Source organism: Artibeus jamaicensis, unplaced genomic scaffold (genome assembly GCF_021234435.1).
Source record: "Artibeus jamaicensis isolate MK-2021 breed Jamaican fruit bat unplaced genomic scaffold, CSHL_Jam_final scaffold_847, whole genome shotgun sequence".
Lineage (NCBI taxonomy): Eukaryota > Metazoa > Chordata > Mammalia > Chiroptera > Phyllostomidae > Artibeus > Artibeus jamaicensis.
The window spans coordinates 22654643-22667049 of NW_026522057.1; the positions used below are offsets into that span (position 1 = coordinate 22654643).

At 42.6% G+C, this 12407-nt stretch overlaps 1 protein-coding gene across 1 annotated transcript in view; it reads right to left on the bottom strand.

Annotated features, from left to right (window-relative positions):
• The window catches only part of SPEN (spen family transcriptional repressor), a 72755-nt gene extending 64310 nt beyond the window's left edge, over positions 1–8445 (bottom strand). Inside the window, exon 1 of the mRNA XM_037146093.2 lies at positions 8023–8445. Within this exon, the coding sequence (XP_037001988.2) occupies positions 8023–8105 (83 nt within the window). The 5' untranslated portion in view covers positions 8106–8445. The remainder of the gene's footprint in view (positions 1–8022) is intronic.
• Between the last annotated feature and the right edge of the window lie 3962 nt (positions 8446–12407).

Here is a 12407-nt window from a genome sequence, read left to right on the forward strand (position 1 = left end):
GACAGGGCAAATGAATCAATATACTGAGAATAATGGGAGTCAGGACTCTAAATTTGAGAGGACTTACAAACAGAAATGGGAAAGTTACAGTCTTCAATGTATTGAAACATGCAAACCCAGAGTTTTGTAATGTATGATATAGAGATACACCTACTGCGTATATATGTTTATATGTGCACACTCACATCATCTTAGCTCTGTAGCAATGTGTAAAACTGAGCGCCCAGATTTTGGATTGTGAAGACCACCCTACACTAAAAGGAACCAGGACCTCTTAGAGAAACTGCTGATTCCAGGACTGGGGTGAGGAAAGCACAACATGAGCCTTTGTTGTGCCATAAATATAAAGAAATGCTGGAAGAATGATAAGACATCAAAAGGGCACAGGAGCCAGTTTGAAGCTCCCCCCCACTGGTTAAATCTAGGATGATTTGCATTTCAAAATAAATAAGGTTTGGACTAAAGCCCCCTGAAAAAGGAGAAATCATGAGATTTCTTATCTACAGTAGAATAAATGTAGAAGGAATCACAGTAAAAGACAATCATTTGTCAATAATAGATAAATCAGACAAGAGTTATCAATGGATACTGAAGCTGGTGGGTATAGGCTTGATGACAGAAGAGACTACCAGCATAATATTAAAATGTCTTCCCATAAAAATGCTAATAAAATCAAAGGGGAAAATGGTAAATATGCTAACTTGACTAAGTGATCAAAGTTAACATCACCTGTAGCAGTATATGTCAGAGTATTATATATATCAGGTTCATTCCCAGTCTAGGCACATGCCTGGGTTGCAGCCCAGGTCCCCAGTTGGGATGTGCAAGAGGCAACCAACTTATCTCTCTCTCACACATCAACGTTTCTCTCTCTCTCTCTTTCTCTCTCCCTCCCTTCCCAGATAAATAAACAAAATATTTTTTAAAAGATAAAAGATAAAAACTTTAAAAAACAAAAAAAACCTACTCTCTTTAAGGCTGTCAGGCACAGCCCGACCAGCGTGCCTCAGCTGAACGAAGACCTGCCAGTTCCATTCCCAGTCAGGGAACATGCTGAGCTACTGGCCTGGTCCCGGCTGGGGCGTGCAAGAGGCAGCCGACCAATGTTTCTCTCAAGCATTGATATTTCTCTCCTTCTTTCTCCCTTCCCTTCTCTCTAAAAATAAATAAATAATACCTTTTTAAAAAAAAGAGACTCTATGTTCCAGACTGATGAAAAAAGACAACCAAAGGCAACACATGGTACTGGCTGGGATCCTAGACCAAAAAGGGAAAAAGAGATGGCTGGAATGGCTGGCATCATCTGAATGGGGTCTATGGATTGGGTAGTAGTCTAGTGCCAATGCTGATTTTCCGCCTGGAAGACTGTCATCCAATGCAGGAAATGGCCCTTGTTTGGGGGAGGTATACGCTAGAAATTTTAAAGAATGTAGGATGTCAGGCCAGAAAAAGATAAGATAGTAATGGAACAAATGTGACAGAATGTTAACGATGGGGGATTCGGGTGAAGGGGATGTGGGGATTCTCTGCACTGTTTCTGAACTATTTGAAAATTAATGTTAAATGAAAAAAAAGCACAGGAAGGAGAGAAGTGAATCTAGGTGTGATGAGGTCGTCTTTCTGGTGCAGCAAATGCCATCTTTTCAAGGAGGCCTTCCTCATCACCCTACTCCTATTGACTCTCTATCCCCTCCTTTGCTTTATTTTTTTCTCATAATGCAGAACCAGCCATGGTTAATGGTTGATGAAGTTGAGGGTATGTGAGATTCATGAGTTATTTTTCTACATTTGTGAACTCTCCAAGGCATAATTTTTAAAAATGTATCTATAACACATATCAGTCATATAGTAATACATATACATGTACATCTTCATTAATGCATTAAACAAAAGTATCTAGCACCAGGTCTAATAGTTACTGTAAGTTCTAAGTTGTGATGAGCACAAACAAGATCTACAACTGGAATGTGAAATAAGAAAATACAACTGGATCAGTGCTGATGGAGAAATTGCAGGCACATGATACCGCCTTTTTTGAGAGATATCAAGGGAAATAATGTGAGAGAGAAACACCGATTGGCTGCTTTCCATACATGCCTGACTGGGGACCAAACCTGCAACCCACGCACATGCCATGACCAGGAATTGAACTGGCGACCTTTGGTTTGAGGGATGAAGCCCAACCAAATGAGGCACACCTGCAGACAGGGGCATACTACTATCTTGTAATTGAAGGAAATACTGAATTCTGATAACAGGTCGGTGAAAATAATGATAAATACTTTCCTATCCAAATTGAAGTACCTCTTCCTAAATTCTGTTCTAAATGGTAATAGTTTTCATTGAAGATTCTAACATCCTTTGATGTCATAAAGTGATAAACTTTTTATCTTTATTTTAATCCAAGGAGACTTTTAAATAATCCTGAATGCTAAAGAGCCTTTACTGAAGATAAAATAATTTTTAAAAACAGATGGTTGAGACAAAAAAATCTACCACCTACCAATTTATTGATTTATAAAAGACACAAATCACTGTAAGTCAAATGTACTTTTATCAAATAAATTATTTAATTTTATATATTTATTTCTAGAGAAAAGGAGGGAAAAACAGAGGGAGAGAAACATCAATATCTTGTTGCCTCTTGCATGCCCCCCAAATGAGGACCTGGCCCACAACCCAGGCATGTGCTCTGACTGTGAATTGAACCAACAACCCTTTGGTTTGTAGGCCGGAACTCAATCAACTGAGCCACACCATCCAGGGCCCAAAATATATATATATTTTTTTTATTAAAGATTTTATTTATTTATCTTTAGAGGGGAAGGGAAGGAGAGAGGGAGAGAAACATCAATGTATGGTTGCCTTTCATGCATCCCCTGCTGGGAAGTGGCCTGCAGGGAACCGGCCTGCAACCCCGGCATGTGCCCTGACTGGGAATCGAACCGCGATTGTCTGGTTCGCAGGCCCGTGCTCAACCAAAATATTTTTAAGAATAATACAAATGTCCTAGTTTTTAAAGCTAAGGAATAAAATGATGGAGGTTTTTAAAAATAATGAGGTTTTTAAAAAATAAGAGTCAATTTTTAAGAATCAGGCCCTGGCTGGTGTAGCTCAGTGGATTGAGTGCGGGCCTGCGAACCATACGATCGCGGTTCGATTCCCAGTCAGGGCACATGCCTGGGTTGCAGGCCGGTTCCCTGCAGGCCACTTCCCAGCAGGGGATGCACAAAGGCAACTATACATTGATGCTTCTCTCCCTCTCTCCTTCCCCCTTCCCCTCTAAAGATAAATAAATAAAGTCTTTAAAAAAAAAAAAAAAAAGAATCAAAGAAACTGCCCTGGCTGGTATGACTCAGTTGATTGGAGCATCACCCCTTACACCAAAAGGGTGCAGGTTTGATTCACAGTCAGGGCACATACCTAGCTTGGGGATTCAATACCCAATATAGTCTCCAATTAAATATGCGAGTTTGCATAAAACATTTCAAGTATTTTTTTGCCCTGGCTGGTGTGGCTCAGTGGATTAAGCACTAGCCTGTGAACCAAAGGGTTGCCAGTTCAATTCCCAGTCAGGGCCTACGCCTGGGCTGTCTGCCAGGTCCCCAGTTGGGGGCGCACGGGAAGCAGCCACACACTGATGTTTCCCTGTCTTTCTCCCTCCCTTTCTCTAAAAAATAAATAAATAAATAAAACCTTTTTTCTATTCCAATTTTTTTTTTAATTTAGGTAAAATTTCAAACTATGGGTAAAGTGAGACTTGGAATACTTGGAAGAACTTTCACATTAGCACTATATTTACAATTTCTAAATAAATATTCTCAAAGTATTAATGCTCATAAGGTTAAAAATTTCTCATAAATCAAGCCTGAACTCGCTTCATAAGATTGCCAAACAATACAGTGTTCCAACAATCAAGATCTTCAATAAAGGTAGGTAGTTGGGAAAAGGTGGCCTCTACACAAATCAAACACCACCGTCCTTCCTGGCACTGTGCCCTATATTTTCCTCCAATATACCTGCTGAAGGCATTCTACTCAGGAAATAAAATAACATTTCAAGCAGCCTGTATTAATTTTTAATACTATTTTTCACGATAACTCTGATATTCTTACTTTATTTTAAAATGTACAAAAAGCCTGCCATAAAAACTTTGAAAATTGTAACACTCAAAACCAGAGGTTTCAAAACATTGCTATATTGCATTGCAGCAATATAGCAATGATGTAGGCTACTGTGAGTCAATTTTGTTTAAGTCTAAAAATATTTCTGGTTTTAAGTATGTAAAGACAAGGAAACTCTTCCATAGTATTTTCTTTTATATTGTGCCCCAGAAGTAAAGATATCAAAATACATGTAACGCCTAACATATTTTCCAGTTATTTCAACTCAGGAAAACCACTGTGATAAGATATTGAAAATTAGGAAAAAACCACACATTTTTTAAATGGATCTCATTCATTAACAAAATTTTTACACAAGCTGCTTGCTACCCTGCTCAACCTCCACATAATCTTTAGCCTATTCTAAACTTGGGAACGGATGGGGAAAACATAAATATGTGCTTTACTTAAAATCTAAAAATAAGACATAGACAATTTTATATTCTTCAAAGGGTTCTATTCATTTGTTCAGTCTAATTCAGGGAGTCGCCTTTGCACACACCTCTCCCTCTTACAACTACAAGACAGCAAGCAATTGTTGTATAACTCCTCCCTTCCCCCCTTCAATCCAGCTAACATACAAAGGAAAGGACTTTCTCTATTGTGCAAATCCAGTCCCTGAAATGGATCTTTGTTAACTAAAATCTGATTCAGAAATAGTCATTTATTTTTTTCAACCACCAAACATGAAAGCTGTAAAGATAACAAACACGGTAAGATATATTCTTATTTTTAAAAAGTAAAGGCAAATTTTGAAAATGCTCTGATTATATTTTAAAGGTTTGGTCTTGCTCTGGCACACAGAGGAAAAGCCAAATCAGCATCCTTCCCTTCATCTATTTTCTACCAAAAACAAGGATCAAGATATAAATAGTTTTAAAAAATGGCCCTGACCCCCCCCACCAACCCCCAACCCCAAAATGCTGCCCCTGCTCCCAAAGCTGTCTGGTTTAACCTTTTTTTCTTAACCCAAACACTTAATACAAAAGCCTAACCATTATTATGAGAATATTCATTTGAAATGTGTTTTTTAATAATGTATTCCCAGTGTACACCTCTTAAACCTGTGAAACAGTTATTAGTTAATGCTGTATTCAACTAGGGAAAAAGATAAAAGGAGACAATTTAACCTTAGCTTTAATTTAGGTATTGCATATGTTTGTATTTATCATTCGAATTTCTAGAACACACCAGAAATGAATATCCTTAAATTTTCTTGCAGAGCTATAATTCTGGTACAACCACATTTTTTATCCCTTTCATTTAAATTACTCAGATTTAGTTTCCCTCCAGGTAACATTCCACGTTTTACAAGACATTTTCTACAACAGAGATAAAAAGCCTGTGAATTCCTCCAAACAAGGTCCATTTAGCTCCACAGCTGGATCAGCAAAAACACCTCTTGTATATGTTTAAGGATAAACAAGAAACCAGAAATAGAGATTACCTGTTGGGGGTGGAGGTGGGAAGGGGAGGATGGGAACTGGAAATGCCGGTGTCTGGGGTTACACTCTTTAAACCCATAAGAATGTTCTGTCTACTCAAAGATCTAAGTAAATTCGTATATAAGATTTTTTTCGAGTCTCTTTTAAAATAAGGGAGTTTCAAGGACACAAGGTCTTAGTTTTAAAATTAGTTGCTTTTGTAAGTAGCATCTGCTTTAGCTCTGCAAAAGGTAAAATACTCCTTTAAATGCAGCCGTGAGCACTGTGCCAGCTAAGCCCTCTTTAACACAGTAACGTTCCACCAGACCACGGCTTTTCAAGGCAGCTCGCATCCTCTGCCCCCTCCTCCCTCTGTGCATTCTGAGATCTGCTCTGCTGATTCCCACATAAAGTGGGTCCTGGCCGCCATTTTAGAAAGTCATTCACACAAGCCGGACCGCAGCACCATCCAGTAACAACCCTCCAAAACTCCCTTGGACGACTTCCTCTTTCTTCTCCCTAAGATCTCATCTGGCAGAGGGGTCAAACTCCCCGCGATAGACATGCACAGTCTATAGAATCTGCATAATGCGAAATGACACGTCTGGCTACAGAACAGTGAGGAGCAAAGGGAAGGCTGCAATGCACGTGTTTGCACGTCGATGCATACAAATTTCCCAGGCAGAGACAACGTCTACAAGGAGATCAAGTAGCCACATCTAAGTAGCTTATTTTTCTGCCAAAACAATGAAGGGGACGGCAAGGGGAACAGCAGCTCCAGGTAAAGTTCCCATCTGCTTCTCAACTGAGCCGGAGGTCTACCCTTTCTCACTCCGGACAGAGGCGAGCTTTCGCTCGCGGCCTTCCCCTTGCCTGGTTTCCCAGAACAGCGTAGTAAACACCCGGAGAGTCCCTGGAAGCGCGCCTCCCCCAGTCCTGCCGAGGACAGCAGGTTATGAATGGCCTCACTATTCCCGGCTCCTTTTCACACGCGGACACGCGCAGACGCGCGCTCCAGAGCTGAAGAAGATTTAATACCCCAGTAACGGCAACCACCAACAAAATCAATGATCCTCCATCTAAAAGAAAGCGGAGCTCCGCTGTCGCTGCTTCCATTTCCTCCAGGAGGCTGCTCAGAGCAAGCGACGCAATGTATTTTTCCCATGGTGACTCACTAATAAGGGCTCTTCATAATTTCCTTCACTGACTAGATAGAGAAATAAGGAGTAAAACAAACTCAAAACGTTGCAGGGTCTTGAATGTTGGAATAACCAGTAATTTTGGAGGACAATCACAGATATGCTAAAGTCCTCAATTTGCACCAGGTGTAAGTAAATCGTCATTTTCATTACTTTATACTGAAGACTTATGGTACACGTACCATATGGTACACATACCATTTCACAAAGAGAGCAAGCGCTAAATACTACTGAACAAAAAGCGTACAGAACACCACTTATCCCAACGTTTGTTAGACAAAAAAGGAAAAGGAAGAAAGAGAAAGAAATAGACCTAGGAAGTTATTTCTCTTTTAAACCACGTCTGCTGACTTTAAAAGGCTTGCATTTTTCCTAACCATTGATTAGAGAACTCCGGGTGAGAAGGAAACACCGTTCCTTCAAAAGCGGCTCTTCGGTGGCAGCGCCAGCGCGGCCCCGGAACCCGGGATCCCGGGCCTGGGAGCGCTGCGAGGCGGGGACCTGGCCACCGGAGGCGGACCTGCCCTGCCACCGCACGCGCCAGTCCCCGACACCCTCCTCATCCAGCGACCCCAGGGGCTGAAGGGAGGGAAGCGAAAGAACCGAAACAGGCGCGCCAACTAATTTTCACTCACCATCCTCTATCCAGCCCCGCAAAACAAAAACTGTGCTTTATACACCCTCCGTGAGAGATCCCTCGATTCTAAGGATCTTCCCAGTTTCGTGATGTTCCGACGCTACCTACCACGACTTTTATTTTTGTATAACCTGTCCTTTCGCACAAAAGCCTCTCCAGCTCAGACATTTCCGCGCGTCCGCAGGGTGAGGAGCGGGAGTTGCTGCGGAACTCCGGAGTTGGCCGTGACGGGCTGGCGGGGAAGGACTCGGGTCGCGGCCCGGCCGACCGCTCGGACCCCGGGCAGCAGCTCGCAAGGACGCCGCCCCACCGCCGCCTCGCCAGTGCGAGGGCACCTTCCCGGCGCGGGGTTCGCGGAGGCCGAGCAACAGCCTCCTCCTTATTGGGAAGTGAGAAGGCAGCAGCCGCGCCCGCTCCGCCGAGGCCCGACGCAACGACGCGGGCCGAGAGACGGCCAAGCATCCGCGCGCCCCCCACACCCGTCGGTGGTTCTAGCCCGGGTCCCCTCGCCAGTTCCGTGCACGAGGAGGGTCCGGCAACGGGCCGGAGCGGGCAGCCGGGACCGAGGAGAGCGCGGCCCGGGGCCTCGTGTCACTCACCGTTTGAAATGCTCGATGATCTTCTCTTCCCGCACATTCTCCGGTAAGTTGCCCACCCAGAGGTGCCTGGTTTCCCGGACCATGCTGGGCGGTGTGCCGGCGACCGCTGGTGCGGGTTCTCCCTCGCCGGCTTCGTGCGAGCCCGTCAGCGCTGGGAGGCGGGCGCCGAGGCGGCGGCGGCGGCGGCTGCGGCGGTGGCGTCGGCAGCGGCGGCGGCTCCTCCGGCTCCCCCCCGTGCAGATACCATCCCTCTCCCCCAGGTTCTGACTCCCCGGGCTCGCAGCTCCGCTCTGCCGCCACCACACACCCGAAGCCGACCCTCGCGCTCCGGCGGCGCATGCGCCCGGGAGGCGGCGGGAGGGGGAGCGGGGAGGAGGGGCGAGGGGGATCCGGGCGGCAGCGACTACGACCGAGCTGGCGCTGTGGCAGCCGGACGCTTCCCACCGGCGCGCGCGCAGCCCGCCTCTTTACCGCGGGCGCGCGCGCGCCCGCCCTCCCGCGGAGGCCGAAACACCAAGTCCCTCTCAGACGGCGCGCAGGCGCGCGGGGGAGGGAAAGAGCGCTCGCGCGCTCGGTCCCGATGCGTTAGCGCGCAGGCGCGTGGGGAGACGGCGGCCGGGCGGGCGCTGAGTCAGTCTCGCAGCCGGCGGGGCGCTTGCAGAAGCCGGGTACCCTTAAACCCCTTGAGGGGGGAATCCCGGACGCCGGGCTAGGGAAAGAAAAGAGAAGGGGAGTTGGTTTTGACGCGAGGGGGAATCAAAGCGGCCGTAAAGCCCTCCAAAGAGAGACCGACACACTTTCCCCTCGCGCACCCTTTGGCCAGCTCCGGGCGGTTTCCGGGCACTTGGATCCCCGCCAGCTTGGGAAAATGTCAGAACAAGGCCGCCCTTTTCACCGCCCAGTTGAGCAGCGACGGCTCCAGAAAGCCATCCCTCCCAAGAATCATTAGCTTATAACGTTAAGCAACTTTATTTTATATAGGATCTTGCGAAACTTTTTGCAAGATCTTCTTGATGACCATTACGGTATACTAGAAATAAAACTGAAATGAAATGGTTACATGTTTTGTATCGTTCACCTCAGAGGATTTACTATAATTTAATATTTAAACAGAGTAAGGGCTTTTAAAGCCTACACTGGAACTTTTATGTAAAGGCTAGTTTACAGAACCCTGGGAAAACCAACAAAATTAAGACAACTGTATTGCGTCCAGGAAAGAGGAATTGTTTAGAACACTAAGCAACTCAATTTTCTTTTCCATTTATCTATATAAATAAAATAGAGGTGTGACTCACATCAATTTTTCCAGCATTTGGTTTAATAATCTATACTGTACTTAATGATCTCAGCAGGTCTGATCAGTTCATATCATCTCTTTCATCCTCAGAACCTTCAGAAGGCTAAGCAAGTCCACAATTTACACAGTTGTAATAATTACAGTACAAGATGTGGTATAACCTTATCCATAAAGATGTTTTGGAATTTTGACAAATTGCTTCTAAAAATTCTATATTCTGAGCCAAGTAACTTAACTAGTTTGTCTCCAGTGCTATAATCCTGGCTTATATTTACATTACCTATTTTGACACACTTTTTTTTCAATGGCTTTGGAAACTTTAGTAAGAACAGAAAGAGGTCTAGAAAAGTTAGAAACAGAAAAGGCACCACTACGATAGGGGCACTCATTCACTCCTAATGTAATTAAGGTATTTAGTTGAGCTTGTCTTCATGCAAAATCGGTCATTAAATGAAATGGAATTTTTTGTTCTTTTTTTAACATTTTTTAAAGATTTAATTTATTTATATTTAGAGAGAGGGGAAGAGAGAAAGAGAGGGAGAAAAATACTGATGTGTGAGATACATCAATCCACTGCCTCTCACAGGCCCCCTAATCAGGGGACCTGGCCGCAACCCAGGCATATATGCCCTGACTGGGAATCAAACCAGCAACCTTTTGATTCACAGGTCAGCATTCAGTCCACTGAGCCAGGGGGAAAAAATTGTTCTTGAAAAGATTGTGGAATCGATTGCTCATTTAAAGTAAAAACAAGTCAATCTACATTCCAATGTAGGAGTAGACATTTATATTTGGCCATTTCTCTATCTCAACAGAGTTATCAGGCCAGCATACAATTACCTAAAGTCAGGAACTGTATACCATATTTTTCAGGCTACAAGATGCACTTCTGCCCACCCCCAAAAAAAACTTGTGAGGAATAATGGTTGTTAATGCTGCTCTTGAGTTCTTTTTACATTTACATTGGTGAAATATTATGTTATTAATGTTATTAAATATTTTACCACTTTTTTGCTTCAAAAATTTTTTTCCTATTTTCCTCTACAACCTAGGTGCATCTTATGGTCTGAAAAAAATACAGTAGTTCTGTATATATGTGGTTTCAATTAGCATTAAACTGAAGTGCATTTTTCCATGAAGCATGAATTTCAGTATTAGGAACCATAATATGAAACATATTTTAAAATGTGATATCAGTTAGGCCCTAGCTGGGTAGCTCGGTTGGTTAACGAATCATCTCCATGCCCCAAATCGTGGGCTGATCCCCCATCAGGGGACAGAATAAGAAATCAACCAGTTGATGTACGGATAGATGGAACAAACTGATGTTTCCTTCTTTCTCTCTCTCTTTTCCCCCCACCCCCCGCCCTTCCTCTCTCTAAAAAAAAAATTAAGATTTTCAAAATGGAAAAAAAATGACATTAATTATTTATTTAAAACCATGATAGATAGCCTCTGAATTACGTTCCAGGTCAGGGAACGTAAGAGACAACTGATTGATATTTCTCTCCCTCTTTTTCTCCCTCACTTCCCCTCTCTTAATAAAGAAATAAAACCTTTAAGAAAATAATAATAATAACAAGTTTACCAAGTACAAATGTTTTAATTGGTATAGGCTTTGTTTGTTTGTTTATTTTTAGAGAGAGGGAAAAGAGAGGGAGAGAAACATCAGTCTATTGCCCCTCTGAATCCACAACACAGGCATGTGCCCCAACTGGAATCAAACCTGTGACCCTGACCTTTTACTTTGTGAGGTGACACCCAACCAACTGAGCCACATTAGCCAGGGCTAAATTTTTTTTAAGAATATAGTTCTCTTAGATTAGCCTAAAGGTCTTGTTATATTTAAAAAATAAAGAAAGTGTCAAAAATTCCACTTCCAGTTTTGTCACTTGTTTCCCCATAAAAAAAGCAGAGTATATACATACTTAATTTTTATAACCTAATTTGAAATGGGCAGAGTTGTTTACAAATACTTTGAAATTCCAACCTTTCGGGAAGTAGAGGAAGAGAAATTGTGGTGGAAGCTTACTAATATACAGATTGTTAAGCAAACCCAAGTTAAAGTTTTTCCAGAGAATTTTAGAAATCACAGAATGTGAAAAGATGAGTCTTAGTAAAAAAGATCAAAATGTCAAATTAAGATATTTCTCATCTTACCAGAGATTTATCAAAAAACTTAGAAATAGTCTCTGTATAACAATATAAAGGCTAGCAAAATCCCGTTAAATATGTTATAATAGCACCTCATACTCAGATTCTTTTAAAGTATTAGTTTCATAAAAATACCTGTTTTCAGAATTAAGGCACCAGAAATAACAACCAAAGTATTCATTTTAGTTTCTTTGGGTTTTTCTTGTTTGGTTTTTTATTTTTGTTTCATTTTATTTTTATCCTTACCCGAGGATATTTTTTTCTTCTTCTTTTTTTTTTTTTAGAGCTAGAAAGACAGAAACAGCCATGTGAAAAAGAAGCATCAATTTGTTGCCTCATGCACACGCTCTGACAGGGAACCAACCAAACCCACAACCTAGACATGTGCCCTGACAAGGAATCGAATCTGCTACCCTCCGGTTTACAGATGATGCTGCAACCAACTAAGCCACACCAGCTACGTCTAGTTCTTTGGTTTTTTAAAATCTGATACACACACCCTGGCTGGTGTGTAGCTCAGTGGATTGAGCACAGGCCTGTGAAGCAAAGGGTTGCCGGTTTGATTCCCAATCAGGGTACATGCCTGGGTTGCAGGCCAGGTCCCCAGCAGGGGACACATGAGAGTCAACCACACATTGATGTTTCTCTCCCACTCTTTCTCCTTCCCTTCCCCTCTCTCGAAAAATAAAGTATTAGAAAAAAATTTGATGCACACTTCTCAACAAAAGGAATACTCAGTTTATAAAATGTCAACAGCCTAAATAAACATGCAAATTAATGAGTAAAACAAATTTTAATTATTTTCAGTTCAAATTTTAATGTGCTCCTATGATAGCAAAAAATTACTTTATTTTTTATTTTTAAATATTTTATTTATTTATTTTTAGAGAGAGGGGCAAGGAGGGTGAAAGACAGGGAAAGAAACATTAATGTG